The following is a 21,257-nucleotide window of genomic DNA, read 5'->3' on the forward strand; positions in this document are numbered from 1 at the left end:
CTTCTCCCCCTTGGATAAAAAATATTCCCATAGTAGATACCTCACTAACCTTCTTCAAAAACACGAATCCCCTAGCTTTTTTGTAGAGAAAGCATTCTTGAAAATTCTGCATAAAAAATCCTTCGACCTAATTCTCTATACGGATGCCTCCAAAGCTGAATCCGGTGTGGGTTGCGCAGTCACTAGAAACCACGAACTCATAAGTTCTTTCCGCTAACCCTCGAAGTGTAGTGTTTACACTGGTGAATTATACAGTATCCTTCAAGCTTTCAAATATATTTCTCCCCCCCATAAACGTATCGTCATATGTACTGACTCTCTTTCATCCATACAGTCAATCACAACCATATTCACCAACCATCCAATAGTCCAAAACATTCATGACATCTACCAAATCCTCATTGCTCTTGATATAACAGTCTCTTTCATCTGGCTTCCATCGCACACTGGAATTGCTGGAAACGAATGTGCCGATCGCCATGCCAAAGAAGCCACAAAGAATCATCCTGAAATCCCAGTTCAGCTGGCCAATGATCTGAAGATTAACTTCAAACATCTCATTAAAAAATCTTGGCGCGATACATGGAGCAAGAGTACTACAGCATTACTCACATCCACCCATCTACTTCTCACATTTCCCTAAACTTTTTGAATAGGAGAGAAGCTGTGACAATAAGAAGACTTTGCATCAACCACACGAAACTTACTCACGGCTATTTGATGTCGTCAGAAGGTCGTCCTGTCTGCCGAACTTCTGCCGAGTCAAGTTCCTGTGACTGATAAGCACATCCCCACCGACTGCAGAGAATTCTTGTCACTGAGAATTATTTTATATATTTCTTTATATTTTTATTTTCTAGATTTTTTTATATATTTGTGATTCTAAATGTTCTGATATTAGCTCTCTCTAGGTTTTAAAATTAGTTTTTTTTAAATAATTTTTGAAAAACAGATAGAAATTGATGTTTCAACTTATTTCAGTTTTTATCAAAATATTTTGGTGTAGAGGGTACAATTGGTTAGGTCTCTTGACACTATTGCACTTGGTTTTACGTCAAATGCTTTTTCAAAATTTATGAAGCAAAGGTATATTCTTTTCTTGTGTTTTAGAAATTTGTTTTATTTTTAACGTTATATAGATGATTTAAAGACGCTTTGTGATCTATGTAAGTGTCCTGTTTGGTCTCTAAATCTTGTTTCTAATATCCTTTCATTTTCACTTGCAATCTAAGCAATCGTTATTCTTCTATTTCAAAATCAGTTTTGTCACCTTTTTCTTACTGTATCTGTACATTTCTATTTTTATGTTGGTAACTTCTGGTATATTCCCATTCACAATATTTTTGTTGTTTTATATTCTGTTTCCGCGTCCTCTATATCGGTGTTTGGGTATTCTTTTTACAAAATTGTATTATTACCTACAACCAAGCTCTTCACCAATGATTATTTTGTCCAATAACTTGTTTTCAAAAATATTTATCTAGATTCGATAATTTTATCCTCTGGAAAAACTTTATTCGCACAGCTTTAGACACTCACCTAACTATCAGGTTTTGAAAACTTTTTCAGAAATAATCGCCAAAAAGAATAAATTTTTCATCATTCTCAAATTATGTATTATATCCTGAAAATATTTTTCTTACAAAATATTTCATTATTATTTGAGTGGTAGTTATATTATTAAATTGAAAAATCACGAATTTATATCGAGCATGTAACGCAAATTAGAATGTTGAATTATCTTTTGGTGTTGCGAATGACATCCTAGGTTATCCTACAATTTTGAAATTTGCCTTGTTTTCATTTCATAAATTTTCATTTATTAATTACTGTATCAATATAGTTTAGCAAAATTTATTTTTCGTTTATTCTGTTGAACTCATTCATATACTATTGATTCGTTTGAGGATACAGGAGTACAGGGATGCTTGAAGAACAGCTTGTCTATACGAACGCAACCATGTTCACATTTGCATATTCAGTATTCAGTAATTATCCAGCTACGGCAGTTTAAATTGGATTTTGCAAAATAATTTATGCTAACACACTGCTTGTATTAATAACAAAAAATTGTGAATTTTGAAAGGTTTAAACAGATCAATCTTTAACAACAAGCGCAATGAAAAATACGTTTAAATAAATACCTTTCTATTTATTTAAAATAATCGTTGGACTATAAATTGGATGAGCAAAAAAGTAGCGCACGATTAAAGTGAAATTGATAGATACCTGTTGATGAACGGAGCTTAAAACCCAGGTGTGTTATAAATTTACTTCTTCGTTAAAACAACCCTATACCTCATATTAATTTGTAAGGCATCGGGGTATGAAACTTTGTTTATCTACAAAGTCCACGAAATCAAGGTTTCTAACTTTCCATTCAAAGTTTTGACGCTTCCCCAAATCTATATGTCAACTTCCATGCGTTGTTGTGCTGCTTTTATAACCAATTCTATTATCTCTTGATATTTTCCTCTGTTGAATTGAGAATTTGTTGAAAACTTCCAATTTATAGACTAAAAAATTTCTGATACTTTCAAAATTATGTCAATTAAACGGTTTTAATATCACACATATACTTTAATTATTCACTAGTAAAACAAGAAATAAACATTGCATGACCCACCAATTTTTCTGATAGTTGCAAATAGTTATTTAGATATCTTTAGATTCCCACAGAGAAATAGGTTTGACCCTGTTAACATCTGGTGATGATACATAGTGTTAAACTAGTTATTTATGGTCATAAATTTGTCTTAAAAGTAGTTGAACATATTAAACATACGATTTTTTAAATAAAACTAGCTTTGAATAAGGTTTCATATTCCCAGGATTTATATTACAATCCAACGTAATCCGTCCAATTTAAATGAATACAAGTTTGCTGTCATTCTATCTACAATATTATTTAGTTCAGCTACTTCATTTCAGTTTTTACTAGGTATAATTTTAACGATAGATAATGATAGATTTCTTCGAAGTGAAATTGAAAATAAAAAGAGAAAGAACTGGTATTTAAACCTTATGAGAATGCCTTGAAAATATTGTGTAGAAGAAGATGGTGATAGTTACCATCAACTGAAAAAGTGCTGCTATCATATTCAGCAGCATTATTTATAGAGCAATAGGTTACACCATAGAATAGACTAGCTCTTTATCGAGTCGTGGAAGAAGAATGTTCAAATTGAAAACACTGTCTATGATTCTTAAAATATGTGTTTTGGATTTCTTGAAGTATATTACTCTAAAACTCACAGCAAAGATGGTACCTATGGATGATAGGAACGGAAAGTCCTTGCAGTTATTCAGCCAGATCTAACTTCTATCGATTTTTTTATTAGGGTATATCATATCATTGGGTTAAGTGGAATATCTACGAACAACAAAGCTTAGGTATATGAAACCTTATTTTTTTATATGAAAAGCAAGCTCAAGAAGGTAAACCCTACTACACTCGAATAATTCGAGAGATTCTTATCATGTGGAGGTGATTCTGGATAACGATCTTAAACTTCTCTAGGTTGTACTGATCGGGAAAGACGTGCATTGGAAGCTGATTCCACAGGCTTGCACTTCTCCTATAAATTGACGTTCTGGGCATCTGCAGGCGAGATATTAACGAACCATGAAATGTCAAAAACACAAATTCAATTATAAAGATTAAAAAATTCTTGAAACGGAATCTACTACACGAAAAAGAGAATGTTTAGAAATGGTTCACACAAAAAGCTATAAATTATAAAAAAGACCTAAATAATTCAAGTAAAATTTATAGCTCTATTTTTAAAATTCTATAAAACTACATATAAATTAATTGATTACTGCTCCATATTTGAGATGTAAAAATTAGGGAAAAATTAATTTTTCTCATTAGAATAAATTTCTATTTTGATTTTATTCTTATTTTGTTACTCATGATGTAGGCGATCTAGTGATTAATATAAATACGTAAATTGTCAGCGTCAATATCATATTTTGATAAAGACTGAAGTTAAGTCGAAACGTCAGATTTTCATCAAACTTTTAAAAATTGTTTCTATCAACGTCAAATTGAATATTGAATTTTTGAACCTATGAATTTAGAATATTCAACAGAATTAATACAACTCAAAACACCGACAAAATCTTAAGTATTCGAAAGCTCAGAAAATATATTAAAGTTAGTCCACTTTGGTGCTTCATTGCCACGTTCCCAATAAAAAACTATTCATTATATAGATGCATCTCAATAACAATAACGAATTAGGCCTTAGAAAATTCTGTGAAACACATTTATGTCTTCCTAGATTTCAGGTTTCCGTGTTAATCATTCTTTTCAAAAAAGATCTTTCATCACTTCAAATTACCCATAAAATATAGTCGTCTGCTTAAATCAGATTACAGAAGAAATGTTGAACAAAAGAGTAAATGAACGGAATATGTTAGAAGAGTGGGACAATGAAATTAAACGGTTCAAAGAAGGTAGTCGGCATCATTCTCCCAATTGAAAAGAATGAATTGCGCTCAATGTAGGAGAATAACACTAGTAATAGTATTTGAGAGTCCTTACTAGACAGAGAAACGATGTATCTCAATTAGATAACTCTCAAAATAGATAAAAAAGGATACATACTGTAAAATATTTACTAGATTTAATAAGTCGCACTATGGAATGAAATGATCACACAGAAATATTTATACCACTTTCATTGGTGTAATAAATGCATTCGACAGAATACTCAGAAACTTATAATGGATATTAAGAGCTTTTCCATTAGAAGTAAATGTTTGCAAAAAAATAGAATCAAAATAAAGTTCACAGCGACAAAAATTAAAAAATATTTTTGAACAGAATAGTTGAAACTACCACAATCTAAATAATATATACAAAACAATTTAATAAAAGCTGGTATCCCTCAAAGCAGTGTTTTCTATTCGCCACTTTCAATACCGTATACGATGCTTTCAAAGTTATATGGGGACTCAACAATATCGCATGGTTCCGTTATAGTAAAATAAAAATCAACCCGCATGGAAAGAACATAATAGTAATAATAACATAATAAAGTAAACAAATCTACATACAAGAGAGAGAACTATACTAAGTACTTAACAAGAGGAAATTCAAACTACTATTGAAAACAAGCTTCTAATGTACATAAACGTATGAAGCACTACACAACGACCCCAAGCTGTATATACACAAAAGCAGATCTGGCTCCAAAATATGATATTAAAATGGACGTAACTTACTTCAATGTATTTCTTTAGCTTCACCTAGAATCCTAAAACTTAGAAGATTGAAAAAAATTGGTCAATTGATCTCTTTGAGATGGAGCTTACCACTCAAGATCAAAACTAAAACAGATTAACGTATAGAACTTGAAGTACTTGAAAAGAGAAATATAGATCAGCGGGTAGACATGGATATGAGAATAAGGAGTGTATCAAGAATATATCTTTCTTCATAGAATAAATGGAAATTAATTCCAAATAAAGAGGTATCGAAGAGAAATAAAAACTTGAATCAATATGAGCTATAAGTAAAAATTTGAAGTAAAAAGTCATAAAACTCGATTTCTGGAATAAATAATTGAAACACAGTATATTTTTGACACCTATTGGCGTGCTTATCCATATATAATAACTGTATGCGCAATATCTTAACAGATGTGAGGTGCGATGTGTGATATGGTTTTGGAAGGAAAAACCTAAAATCTAAAAATATTCATCGGCAAGTGTGTAAAATATACGGAATGTCTCTCCTCCTCCCGATCTTGCACTGCTCATTTCCAAAAACTATGTAACAGTTTGAGGACGACGAGGAGCCGTAGAAGCTTCTCCACCACTATAATAAGTGCCTCAATTTAGTGCTCTCTAAGACGTATTTCATTATTGAGTGAATAAATAATCAAAACAATAGAAGTGATTGTTGTTATTAAATCGAATCAATTTCAATTTAGTATCGCGTAGTCTCGTGTGTAAATGGTAAATTCACGATTGCAATTATTTCAAATGTTTTTTGAATAAACTTAATATTTAACATAATAATTCACTAACAGGTTCTCTATGATGGCAAGTTGTCAAGTGCTATTGTCTTCATGTACAACCCCGTGGCAACAGATACTCAACTTTGTCTGCAATCGGCTCCCAGAGGAAATATATCTTACTTCGTACATACACCACACGCACTCATGTTGCAAGTAAGTGATAAAATATATTTCATTTTAGTTCGAAAAAATAAGTTATATATTTTTACAATGAACTAATTTGTGTGTATTTTTATGTTAGATAAATCAAAAATAATACAAGTAGACACGAATTTTGCGATATTAGTTTCATTGGTTAATTTGTATTCACAAATTCACAAAAATATATAAGTATCAGTAATAACATAAAATTTATCTACATATATGTGATTAACAATTTTATACTGTAGGCATTCAGTTTTGACAAAATTTTATGGAATTATAATATATTTCTTCCTAAAGCTCTCATTTAAAATCTTGGATTTTTATCGTAATTTGGATACCTACATACGTTATACATAAAATTAGTCATATCTAATCATTTGTTAGCTCTGATTTTACTCACAGTTAAGTAACAGCACCTCATTATACAGTAATTGTCTAATTTAAACAAAAAGCGTTTATAGGTTTACCCAAACGAACTATCCGCGGGCAGTCAAGCTGTACCAATACCTATGAGAGTAATTTTAAAGAATGTAACGAGAAATAGATTCACTAGAAAAAAAAATAATTTATATGGATTGGAGATGTTTATCATATGCATTGAAACTGTTGCTTTGCATAATTAATAAGAAAATGAGGAAAAAAGAATGAAGTAAAATTGGAGTGTCTTTCATATTGATGGTGATATTATTTCGATCAGTAATCAGTAGTTATCAAAATTCAAATAATTGACAAATATTTAAGAATGACTCTGTTCAAGAGCCTATTAAACAATTTCTATAGAGTAAGGATGGAAGCAATATAATCAATATTGTCCAATCTACACAGCGATTAATCATGAATAACGTAATGTCATTATGTTATTCATGAGCTGCCTCAATTCAATTTGATATTTTTGAATATTTCACTCTATTCGAAGTTAGCAGTGATGTCAGAAATTAAGCGACAAATTATGTGTTTCAAATTTTATTGTATTTTATTTTTATTATATATATATATATATATATATATATATATATATATATATATATATATATATATATATATATATATATATATTCAGTCTATATTTAGGACTTTTCGGAAACTATTATCTGAGTTCAGGTAGATCACTCATCATCTGATTGAGGATCCTAAACCAGAAAGAGATTTATACACAGTTCCCAAATTTTCAATTTTGGGTGGAAATTTCAAATTTAAAATATATTACAAAAGAACTTTTTATCGAAGTAGACAAACATCCAAACTGTCTGAACACAAAGGACGACAGCCTGATTTTGCCGTTAGCTTGGAAACACATTCATCCACTTCACTCCAATACCACTCCGGCCAACAACTCTTCCTCTAACACCCTCCGAGAAGCCGATCTCCGCACATTCATTACCCCTGCCGCCAATAATATACTTCACACGCGTGCCAAAACCACAAACCCCGCCAACAGGTCCCCTATAATCACAAGGTCCAGGCGACTTCCTCCAATGTTCTTGATGCTTCCCATTTTCTCGGTGAGATTCCAAGGAGTAGGCAGATTGAGGACTTAGAATTAACCGAAAAAATAGACAGATTGAGACCACGGAATCGGATCACTTCTTACCAATGAACGAATAATCACCCTTCTCTTGATAATGGCTCCAAAGTGGGAGCCGAAACATCGAGAATTTTCGAAATTCTAACGCGGTTCAACCCCTATATATCCTAATGGTATATGTATAATTGATTACCTAGTGAATTTCATTTTCATGCTTCTTTTTGCCCATTCGTGAAATCTAATTTATTTGGCAAGAAAGCTTTTTGTTCGCAATATAAAAGCGACGCCGACGGTGAAAAATAAGAATTAAGTTAGTTTTAAAGCACGGCTCTACAAAAAGATCTCCAAGAAAATTGAAGTCAACAAGGTAACTTAATATTTCCTGTAGTTAATGAGATTATATTTCTTAATTTAAATTAGATTTACCTCGAGCTTATGATCGTTAGTGTTACGAATATAAATGAATTTCCTTTTTGCTTTGTTGATAGTTGAAGAGGCCTAAATCCGTGAAAAATTTTTAATGATGAGCTTGAAAATCGTTTTTAGTTAACCTATTTCCATCGTAAACCTCAACAGTAGGGAAAATTAGACAAATGTTGGGATGATATAAAAAGACACACAATTCTTTCGGTTTCCTCTCTTATTTTTTGTTATCAGTTCTTATTATTATAAAATAACATCGTAAACTGCGACAAAATGATTAATAAACGTAATGAAGAGAAAATATCTCTCAAAACACCACATAAGGAAGGTATAAAAAATGTCTGCCTTATGTCGACTTTGATTGATTATTTCAGTCGAATTAAGATAAAACTGAGAACACGAACTTGGTGTGAATTATAGCACTATTGATTTATTTGAAAATTCTACTTTTATCTTATTCCCTCCAGGTTTGGCCTAGCCAAATTGTGACTCGTAGATAAAAATTAAAACAACATAAAACAACAATTACTGCCGAAATCTTCCAAATTTTATATTTCAAAATTCAAGAAATAGCCTGAAAATTATATTCATGTTAACACAAAATAAAATATTAATATTCAAACTCTAATCAAAATTTATTAATATGGATGTAAACTAGATATTTTATAATTGAAACCAGAGAGTTTTAATTGGATGTCTTCAATGTCTGGTATATAACACCAAAATTAAATCGAGCTAAATAGTCACGTTTACAAATAATTTAGAAGTAGTGATGCAAATAAGTTCAATACAATTATATCCTGGGCAAGAAAAAATTGGAGACTAATGGGGAAGCATATAAAATCACAATCAAGCTCTGTATTCCAAACGAGTATATCAAAATATACATTCACCCCAGCATTTCTAAGTATTTCTACATTAAAGTTAGGGATTTTATAATCAAATTGCTACCGTATGTATGCAAAAAAATTTCCTATAAAACAAATATTTTATTTATATATTTAAATAATTTCAAAATTTACTAATCTATACCACATAATATGCACATGTTTGCATGCTACCTATTATGCGTTTTTCCAGTAGGGCTACTAAATGATCTATTTATTCAATGTTGATAGAATAATGGCTTTGTCGTTCGATTTCTTTCTTCTAGAATTGATTAAATATCTTTTGATTATTACCGAAGCTTCGAGCTTAAATCGCATTTGTCATTGAATTGTTTTTCACTCCAAGTTTGATTTAAATATGATAATGGGGAATTCTCCTATAACCAAAGTCATGTTAAGTTATTACAAATAATGAAAGTTCAACGAATTTTAGACGACACATATCAGGTACTTTTTTTAAAAAGAAATGTCTACCCTGTTAAATTTGATAAAAAAGATTGGACATTTAATTTTTAAAGCTTTTTGTTTCTAGTTCAATATTTGGCAACCTCGCATGGGTGTGATACTTGTTCTCAATTCTAATTGGTTGAATAACGTAGGTAGACGTGATTATATCTGTAATCTGATTATTTACTTTGTCTTTCCTTCTCTGTTACTTTTAAAACGACAAAGAAAGAAAGCAAGCCCTGTATTTTAATAAACATATATAAATATAACCTCAAATTTTTGTTTACATATTTGTTGATGAATTTTGTAGTTATCAAAGTGGAAGATTGAAAATAGTTGTGTAATAGTGTGAAAATGGCTAAGGTTTGAACTGATTTTATTAAAGCTGATTCAAGCAATTTACCCCGCGTTACTTCAGAAATGATAGTAAATTATTTTGTTGAAAATGCAAACTATATAAGTGGGGAATCACGTGGAAAAAATACATGAGGTAAGAAATCATTTTTAATATAGCATATTAAAATATTTAATAAACTTACTATTTTTAGTTTATTTGCAAATAAATACCTTTTTCATATACTGAATGTTTTTTTAATTTGATTTTAGATTAGCAAGACAATCATATGGAGATTCTGCAATTGGATATGTGCAATTAAAAAGGAACAATAATATTTGTTTGATCAAAGCAAAAATAACACCAGAAGATAAAGTACATTCAAAAGCTTATGATGTAAATGTCATAGTAAATGAGAATATAATCAATCAATGTGAATGTGAGGATTGTGCTGCTGCCAAAGGAGGCTGTAAACATGCGATAGCGTTTTTATTTTGGTTGCATAGGAGAAGTGAGGAACCATCTCCTACAGAACAGTTATGTTATTGGAAGAAATCAGAATTATCGAAAGTAGCTTCGCTGAAAAAATTTATGAAATTGTCTGAGATGGTAAAAGTTCCATCAATGACTGATGAAAACTCATCTGTAGTAATTTTAGAGAACATAATAAAGGAAAATCCATAGATAGTTTGTTACTAAATATGGATAAAGGTCCTTTGTATCCTACTTTATCGTTACACCAGCTATTTATTCATTGTCAAATAGAAAATGCTGATATAGACATAACTCCAGAATTTTTCTTAGAGTACTGTTCAAAAAAAAAGGATGCAAATGATTGTGCACTTGCTTCCGAGGCTACAAGAAACCAGCCCAAAAATACAAACTGGTATGAATTAAGATTTGGACGAATTACAGCTTCAAAGAATTATGAGGCAAGCCGATGTAAAACAGAAGGTTCTTTACTCGAGAAAATTTTTGGTGCTACAAAAATTGTACAGACAAAAGCCATGGAGAAAGGCTTAGAATTAGAAGACAGAGTTATAAAATGCATTGAAAATATATGTGGAATTGAAACAACGAAATGTGGACTTGTTTTAAATAATATGTTACCAGTCTTTGGAGCCTCGCTTGATGCCATTTTAAGTGATGCAGTCCTAGAAGTGAAATGCCCATTGACTAGTATAAGTAATTTTGTCAAGGATGGAAAAATTATTGAAAAATACATGGGTCAGATGCAGTTGCAAATGAAAATGTGTAAGAAGACTAAAGCAATTTTTGCAGTTGCAGATCCAGAATTTGAAACAAATAATAAAATTTATATACATAATGTTACATGTAATGAAATTTATTGTAACGAGTTAATTGAAAATAGTTTACTATTCTGGAAAAAATACATATTTCCAAAGTTAACTAGGATTTATAAATAAAATAGTTTCACAATGTTGTATTCTCATTTTTTAGTTGTACATAACTTATCTCAAAAAGAGTTAAATATGTATATACACCTAAAAACAAACAGCAATATATAGTAAGTTTAATAGGAAAAATAAAAGTACAATCTCAATAATCCAAACCTAATCGAAAAAATGTATCGTTTAATCTAACCTTTTTCAAAACTACTAGTATGTCTCTTTCTGATATATGCTTATGAATATATATAATTTTCACTAAATAGTAAACTTAAACCTAAATAAAATCGAGGGTGCATTTCAATCACAAGGATTTCTCTTTTTTTACTCAAATTTTTAAAGTCTACATTTTGCTCCTCGTGTTCACTTAGATCGCTGTTAAATTATTCTTCACTAAATGTAGTTTGTAACCATGAAGAAGTACTAGAAGAAGTAGATGGCAATGTCTCCAAGTACATTTCATCTCTAGTATTTTTAGATGTAGTTGAGATGCATGGATGTTCAGGTTCACTATTTTCCTCACTCTCAGATGATATTTCTTGTTTTTGTTGAAGTTGTGAAAAACTGAAATCTTTGCAACAATCTTATAGAAATAAATGAGGTGTGATGCCAGTTTTAATACGTGGACTTATCCCAGTTCTCATGTAAAAAGAAAAGTCTATAGAATCTTCTTGTTTTGAGAATTGGGAAGCGGGATCCTTAGATAGTTAGGTTAGAACATATAGAAGATCGAAGTAAAACGTGTTCTCAAACTAATCGTGTTTTATTTAAATAATAATATCAAAGCTAACCTGAAACATGGTGTCAGGTGTGAATTAATAAGAAGAGTGAGTTTAATAAATATAAAATACAGAACTTTAGTTGAGAATAAGATTTTAATATGGATTCAAGCGGATTTAAACCGCCATCAAATCTTGTATTTGATCAAAACCTTCATAAAAATTATGAGAAGTTTAAACAACATTTCGAAATTTACTTAAAAGCAACCGAATTAAGTGGAAAGTCAGATGAATGCAAAATCGCTTTGTTTTTAAACTCCGCTGGTGAGGAGGCTATAGAAGTATTCAGCACATTAAGTTTATCAGAAGATCAAAAAGGAAATTACAAAGAAGTCATAGCAGCTTTTGATAATTATTGTAAACCACGCAATAATGAAACGTTTGATCGTTTCAAATTTTTCTCAAGAAATCAGGCAGAGGGAGAAAGCATGGATCATTTTATAAAAGACTTGAAATTATTAGCTAAACCGTGCAATTTTGGAACTCAAGAAGATAGTCTTATAAGAGATAGAATAATTTTAGGGGTCCAAGATCATAATTTGCAAGAAAAACTATTGGGAATAAATAATTTAAATCTGGAAACTGCAGAAAGCACTTGTAGAACAATAGAAGCTACTAAGCTTCAAGCAAAAGATTTAAACAAGGAAGAAGTGAATTTAATTCGAAGAAGAGGATACAGTCAAGGTGACCCTAGTATTAGCGACAGCGGCAATAATAACGGAAGAGAGAACAGTTGCTTGAAATGTGGCAAGTGTTTTGCTTTCGGAAAAAACTGCGCTAAGTGTGGACTGGAAGGACATTTTGCTGTAGGATGCAAAACAGGATACAATAAAAAAGATAACTTTAGTAACAGTAAGATAAATAAGAACAAAGGTAAATATTTTAACAGACACAATAGAAATATAAATAGTAATCAACATGTAAATGTTGATGAAAATGATTCGAGTGATGAAGATTTTGTTATTAATAATCTAACTGTATTCAACATTTATGAGAATGATAATTCAGAACTTGAAAAAATATGGACAGAAAATGTATGTATTGATAATAGTGTAATTAAGTTTAAGATTGATTCTGGAGCTCAATGTAATGTGCTTCCAATAAGTTATATAAAAAAATTAGAAAGGGAGAATGACATAATACATTCAGAGCACAGTATTATAGCCTATGGCGACAATAAAATCAGAGTTGTAGGAAGTATAATCTTAAAATGTTTAATTAAAAATAATATTCAAAATGTAAAATTCTTGGTTGTAGATATACGAGGCAAACCTATTCTTGGATTAAAAACCTGTGTAAAATTAAATATAATATGCAAGCTGGATGAAGTTAACTTAAAGAATAAAAGAGATCATAAAGAAAATTTCATTAATCAGAATAAAAAGTTGTTTGAAGGTACTGGTAAAGTTCCGTTTAAATATAGGATTTTATTAAAAGAGGGTTACAAACCAGTTGTAAGTAATTGCAGAAGAGTCGCTGAAAAAATTAAAGGAAAGCTAAAAAACACTTTGGATGAGTTAGTAGACAAAGATATAATTGAGAAGGTCGATGAACCTTCAGAATGGGTAAGTAATATAGTTTGTGTCGAAAAACCTAATTCAGACAAGTTAAGAATCTGTTTAGACCCTATACATTTAAATAAGTATATTTGTATAGATAGGCATCCTATACCAACAACAGAAGAAATAGGCTTAAAATTAAGAGGGAAAAGTATCTACAGTGTGATAGATATGTCAGATGCCTTCTATCACATAGGATTGGTCAAAGATAGCCAAAAATTATGCACATTTATAACACCATTCGGTAAATATCGTTTTAAGAGGTTATGTTTTGGTCTATCATGTAGTCCAGAAGTTTTCCAACGAGTAAATGAAAGAATTTTCGGAGATTTAAATATCCCAATATATTTTGATGACTCAATAATTGCTGGTAAAGACGAAAGAGAACACGTTTTACTTCGATCTTCTATATGTTCTAACCTAACTATCTAAGGATCCCGCTTCCCAACTGTCACTTGCCAGATGACCATAGAACATTCAAGCTAGTACATGGCACTGTGAAGTGTCATATACGTAACACTTCTTTTAACTGAAATTATAGTATTTTCAATAAACACAATATTAAATATGTTGTATTACTTACATTAAAATGATCTTCACAACAATATGATGTTGTTTTTACTAATGTACGCCCAACAACATCAAACCAAGTTTTTCTCACTACTGGGTTTCTCGGAACAAATATAAATAATTTATGAGGTGTACTTTCCGATGAATTTATACATGAAGGTACAAAACACAGCTTTTTCATATTGAAATATTGATTATTTATCCTGAAAATACAAACTGTATAAAAATCAACCTTACATTCTTTAATTTTTAAACTTACTCTCAATGAGGGAATGAAATAATAATATGTTTGTATCTAGTCATAAAATTTAAATCAGCGACTAATAAGTCATAAAATTCACAATAAACTCGCAAAAATCACAACTAAACTAACTTGTATAACCGCAACAACAACAACCGTAACAAAAAGTTAGTTTATTTATGGCATAGGACCACATGTATTCCATAAACAGCTGTTTCATTTCCTTCTCTGTCTTGTTTGTGTTTTTGGGATCTTCCGTTTCTGTCTCGGAGAAGGCATGCTAAAGCGCTGTTGCCAACATGTGCTGTAGCAACAAAACGCTTCAAAGATTAAAAACCAACATTTGTAATAATTATTTTAGGTATTTAGAGAGTGAATTAAAAATTAATTTATATTTAATCTATAGTTATTTGATGTGAACTTTCATTTAATACAAAAACCCAAATTGAGGAGAATTTCCCATTGTCAATCATAGTTTAATAGTTCTGTTATCTACATTCGAATTTTCAAAAACATTTTTAATCTTTTGGCGTGTAAACTGCCGTTCATCACTGATTTCGATGTATGTAAATATAACATCCATATTACAATAATTATGAAACCTAGTTTCGGCAACAACTAAATCATGATCACAATACAAGCAACCACGGTTTTTACTGTTTTATCAAAACAAAACTAAGTGTAGTAACTTCACAAATTCTAGCAAAAGAAGTAACAATTCTCGGTTGTTGCTCAAGACTACATCGTTTCATAAAATGATCTACTAGTTTCCTTTTCTAGTTTTATTTATATTATGCATCCAATGATAACGGCATAGTCGTGTTTATTGTGGGGGAAATAGACCTTTACTAAATCTTAGAACCACTGTTTCTCGGAATAACGAAGGGCATTTTTTTATATTAAAGATTTGTGATGAATAACGTATTTATTTCGATGGGGATTATCACCATCCTTTTAATACCACCTTCGCATATAATACACAATTTTAGAATTGTTCATCATATATTGAATCAATCTAAGAATATAGCTTTGGTGAACTTTTTAAAGGAAATAATTACTTCCTACTTAATGGTTGTGTAACGTTTCTTCGTATTCAGAAACTTTTCGTTGAAGCTCCGCTCCTATTGGACTCGCCAACATTAAACTAATTTTTTATTCGAATCAGTATCTCCCGATATTAGCGCATTCAAACAAACTTTACATCTTTTTATATTACCATAGATTGAACCAACGTAACGATTAAAATCAATAAAGAGCCAGAAATTAATTTTTTGTGATCGTTACCTATATTACCTATACCTATATAATTCCTATGTGAGTGTTAATATTTCGATACTGTAGTATTCAAATAAATTCTTAATTTTTATTTTATAGGATGTCAAAGCGGTGATTACACACTCCATTCATAGTACTTTGAACTCTGTTGGTGGAATTCAAGTTCTGTTTCCTTTATTTTCTCAACTGGACCTGCCTTATGAATCTAATGGTTCATCAGATTTGAAAAGAGATCCTACTTTATGGTAAGAATATTATATTACTGACTTGATTGAGTATATATTATATATAAGTGAAGAAGAAACATTACTATTGGTACTTGAATTGGCAACATTTAACGAGTTTAAAGAAATAACATCGTCTATAATTGTATTAGTACTTATTGGATTGTTGGTAGAATCGTGAACATTTACAATGTTGCTTTTGAAGTCGAACTAGTTGTTCCCGTTAAAATTTTCACTGCGGAATCCATTTTGTTTTTTATTGAGTGGTCAACGTGACCCTCCGCAACTGTGTTGGATTTCCACCCATCGTGTTTCTTTAGTTGAATTATATCACCACCGGAATCCGTTAATAGAGACGCCGAAAAGCGTTAAAATATATGCCCAGTGAAATTTTTTGGATTAGGTAAATTCAAATATGTTACGATAAGCGAGGGAATTTTAGAAAAGGTATTGATACCTACAACTTGGGTCTCGCATTTTCCATTTCTATACTGGAAAAAGAAATGATCTGTTTTGACAGTTGTTGGTCGTTAGTTTTTATATTTTTTATAAATGTTTAGTTTAATCTATTGTCAGATATTTCAACAAAAACAATAAATCGACGTTGAACATGAGTTTTTGTATTAGGTACTGTGATAATTAAAACATTTACGGTATTATTAATATCGTTTCACTTAATTTTATATAATTCCTCCCACCGCAGAGCTCCTGCGATTCCGAATATTAAATCAACCTGAAAGATGTTACAAATATCTAATTTTACATTAAAAATTTTTTCTGTCATACCTTATGCATGAGATAATTATCGTCTGGAGCTTGCAACAGAAACAATTTCTTCATATACAATGAGCTTCGAGTATTTACTGATGTCTACGTCGTTTTTACCATTAGGGTGCCTTTCAGCTTTGAATAAGTCGTTCGTTTAGTTTCAAAGTAAGCTAGTAACACTCTTTCTGTGAAGCTGTTTATCACTTTTTTAGTACGCCACTCTATAAAAGAATTTATGTTCCTTCAAATATTGTTCCCTGGATTTTCCAGGGAGAATATTCATAGCCGATTCAACAACATCTTCTGGTTTAAACTTTCTTCACTATTACTGTCCATCACTAATAATAATACTACACTTCTTTTAATTAGACACAAATCGGATTTTCGTGAATGAATATCAATATGATTATTTTATTAATAAGCAACCAAAACCTTATAGAAAGAAAAAAAGAAGCTCCTTTTTCAACAAAAAAAGCAGTTTAAGCCAATTATGATCAATAAATTTAAGTAATGATTCCACATGTTCTCTGTACATACGGAGATTACTAGTAAAAATTAAATCAAATGCACATCTTAAGATACATATGTGAATTACAAAAAATTCTTGAAGAAATGATGAAATGAAAACGGAAAATAAATAAGTTACAAGTTTTTAACTACTAAGCATCCAGATGTATTAGAAATACTACTATTTAGACATTACAAATATAAAAAATCATTGCTGAGAAGGGAAATCTAATGGGATCGATTATATAATGACACTATCACCCTTTGAGCTTTTTGCCTCATCCCAACAAACATCATTCAGTTTCCGCACCATAAGGTTGTGAGGTTATAAATTGTAAGCTTTCTACTGCCTTACTAGCACTCCTTATATCCTAGTATTCAGCTATGTACCAGTTAACTACATTAGATATTGTATTATTTTTGTTGTTGTTAAGTAGGATGCTCAGTTTTCAGTCAGTTTAGTTCTGGAAATGAGTTTTTATTCTCGAGTTTTTTTGTTTTGTTGATTATTATTGGTTTATGATTTATATACTCATAAAACTGGATTGTGAAATTTTTATATGCTTGAAATCGATTTCGCTTAGTAAAAAGTGTTTTGGGGGTGATCACAATAATATATCATAGCTTGCAACAAAAATCTTGAATTGTAAATAATGTTGTTTCAATATATTGACATTTCATGTGAATTTTTTCATTAACTAGTTTTGTTTATTCCATAAAAACATAATTAATAACAGCATAACTATTTCAAATAGTCAAATTCTATTACCCGGAGAAAAAATGGACGTGTAGAATTATAGATATCTATTTTCGTGATAATAATATTCCATGCGAAAAATTCACTACTTTGTACCCAATCTCCATCATATTATATTTATTGCTTCCACAACTTCCAGATAACATGTCAAAACATGAAGAATATTCTTTGAAAATAGAGTTTTTAACAAGCTTTCATACTAATTTTGTTTTTCTCTAGATTTTATTACTTCACCAGCATAGATACTAATTTTTATATATGTCAGTATTTTAAATGTTTGTCAATAAATCCACCTGCTTTTTCAGTTCCAAATTACTGGGTTTTATCTGCGAGTTGGTGGAAACGTCTCCAACAGTTCAGCAGCATATGATACAAAATCGAGGATTCTTGGTAATCAGTTTTATACTGCAGAGATCATCTAGAGACCACCTGACCATAGATGTTCTAGGATCATTTCTCAGTTTAACAAAGTATCTAGTTACCTGTTTAAGTGCCAATAGCGAATTACTGTTGAAACAGGTATGTTAATTGTTATACTTGAAATATGCAAAGAATTAATTGAGAGCTATTATTGCTCTGCAACCAGAAATCCTCTTCAACCATTTTGTATGTTTGGTCAATGATTTCTTTTTAATGGGAATAGATAACCGCCAAGCTTTGTATATCGAAATCAATTTTCACAATTTTTTGAGTTTGAAACACGTTGTCAGTCGAGTAGTGTCGAATTACTTGAATTTTGTGCAAAATCTCTGAAAATACTGTAAAAAATTATTTGAAACTAGTGATGTGATATAATCCTGTCAAAAATCTTTGAATTGGTGCCTTCCAACTGAGCATATACATATTTCTTGACTTGAAATAGTAGAAATAGGAACCTTATGAATTTAACTCTTTGGTAACGGCCATTTTACATGGCTGTTGTGAAGGTATTCTCAACTAAAAATTAATACCCGTTTTTAGTCTGAAGGAAACATGCTAGAGAATTGGCAATAAGTCGATTCCCTAAAATAAAAATATTTTTATGAATGTTTATCTGTTAAGATACTTATTTAATTAAACAATCAGTAGTGATAAAAGACTTTATTGCCTGTTAATGAGAATATAAAATATACATCTTGTCAACAGAGCACCATACATAGAATTGGCTTGTTAAGATACAAGTCGAGCGCATGAGCTCTTCCACACATATAAGAGATCATGCGCTCTCTCTACAACGATAAACAATCTAATTAAATATGTACTAACCTGCATAATTTTATGGCTTCTATAAATATTGTACATGACGTTATCACAGTTAACCTTACTTCATTTGTTTCTTAGTTGCTACAAGTTTTATTGAGAATCTTTAAAACTGTATTCCAGTGCTTTCAATTGTAACATTCTTTTGAATTTACAATTTTCTGTTTGTAGTAATTTGTAGTCTTTCGATTTTATTTATTCATTTACTATTTAAAGATATTCAGCGAATTTTAACTGTGTGAATATACGAGGATGTATTGATATCTAGTTAGCCTAGACCAGTTCCATGCATAAACAAAATATTGTGTTACCATAGTAACGAACAATAACTTATTAGAAGTGTCAGCGTAAAGTTTGACGTCAAAAAAGTAAACCAGAATTACGCAATAAATTATGGAGCAATCATCAAGTACCTGTATTTAAAAGGGTTAAGAGGTAAGCAGATTTACGAAGATATGCTTAATACCCTTGGTGATAAATGTCCTTCGTATGCGACCGTGAAAATTGGACCGCAAGCTTCAAAAGAAATAAATTTTCCATTGAAGATGATGACCGATCGGGAAAGCCAGTTTCTGTGTCAGTCCCTGAAAATATCGATGCAGTTCATGACATGATATTATCAGATTGTCTAATTGGGCTAAAACGGATATCTGAAGCACTGAATATTTCATACGAACCCGTTCATCATATAGTTCACGTCAATTTGGACATGAGAAAAATTGCTGCAAAATGGATCCCCAAATGTTTGAATGTTGACCAAAAGCGTGAAAGGGTAGAAGCATCGCGTTCAATCTGTGCTCGATTTGAAAACGATATAAACTTCTTAAACCGAATTGTTACTATAGATAAGACTTGGGTACATTTCCACGATCCAGAAACAAAGCAACAATCGATGGAATGGCGACACTCTGGTTCTCCAAGACCTAAGAAGTTTCGTAACCAAAAATGTGCTGGAAAAGTTCTTGTTTCAGTTTTTTGGGATTGCCATGGAGAAATCATGATTTATTTTTTGGATAAGGATAGAACAATAACTGGAGATTACTATTCGACATTACTGACCACTCTACGGGAAATAATTGAAGAGAAAACACGCGGAAAGCTATCCAAATGTGTTTTGTTCTTACAGGACAACGCCCCTGCACACAAATATCATGTTGCCATGCAAAAAATTCGTGATTTAGGGTTTGGATTACTAGAACACCCCCTTATTCACCAGATTTGGCTCCGTCCGACTATCATCTCTTTTTTCAACTTAAAAAAAGTTTAAAATGTAAATTTTCTTCCAACGAGGAGGTAATAAAAGCTGTGATCTGGTTTGTAGAGCAGAAAGACACATTTTTTTGAAAGGTCTAGAGAAGTTGCTATCAATTATCTTGTTTTTACAAACTGATGGATGGAAAAATGGAAATTTGGCAATCAATATTATTATATTATTTCAATTATTCAGACACTTTAATTATTTAAGTATAATTTATTTATTCTCAATTATTGCTGTGAAATATAATTTCAATCTATTTGCACTTTTTAATTCTACAAGTATTAAAGATATTTCAAATATTTTTCACTTGTCGTGACTGTGAAAGTTCAAATTCTTCTTGCTTAAACTGCTATGTTTTTGTTCCTTTCAAAACTTCAGGAAGTATTTGAACTGAGTTGGGTGAAATATATTATTTCAGTTGTATTTTATTATGACATTAACATATTTAAAATGAAATGTTGAATACAATGAAAACTCACTTCTTCATTTCAATAAACATTTTCTACTTTGCTTTTTGCAACGATTTTACCAATATTTGTTTCCAAATACTATGATTTAAAAAGTAGGTGACATACCACTTATGACTCACTCGTATTGTAGTTTTTAATAACAAAAAAATTGAATCATAAAGTATCTACTACAGAAAAATTATCTATGGGTCTAATCTACATTATTACATAATATTGCTTTTTAATTCTCAGAAAAAGGAAGATATCCTTGAAAAAGTAAAATCACTCAAAATATATGTATTTTACCTTTTTTGCCCTCGCTTATGCATTATACAAGAGAATCGTAGAACAAAATTATTATTAATACATTAATCAATCTATTGAGATGTTTTGAGGAGGGAGTAGGACCTGTGAACATCCAGTAAAATAACCA

The 21,257-nt window shown here is 30.7% G+C and overlaps 1 protein-coding gene across 1 annotated transcript in view; it reads left to right on the top strand.

Moving 5' to 3' along the window:
* Nucleotides 1–21,257, top strand: part of LOC130440979 (neurobeachin) — a 747,233-nt gene that overhangs the window by 444,520 nt on the left and 281,456 nt on the right. Inside the window, exons 11-13 of the mRNA XM_056774400.1 lie at nt 6,042–6,182; nt 15,722–15,867; nt 18,184–18,397. Coding sequence (XP_056630378.1) covers nt 6,042–6,182; nt 15,722–15,867; nt 18,184–18,397 — 501 coding nt within the window. The remainder of the gene's footprint in view (nt 1–6,041; nt 6,183–15,721; nt 15,868–18,183; nt 18,398–21,257) is intronic.

This window comes from Diorhabda sublineata, chromosome 3 (assembly GCF_026230105.1).
Source record: "Diorhabda sublineata isolate icDioSubl1.1 chromosome 3, icDioSubl1.1, whole genome shotgun sequence".
NCBI lineage: Eukaryota > Metazoa > Arthropoda > Insecta > Coleoptera > Chrysomelidae > Diorhabda > Diorhabda sublineata.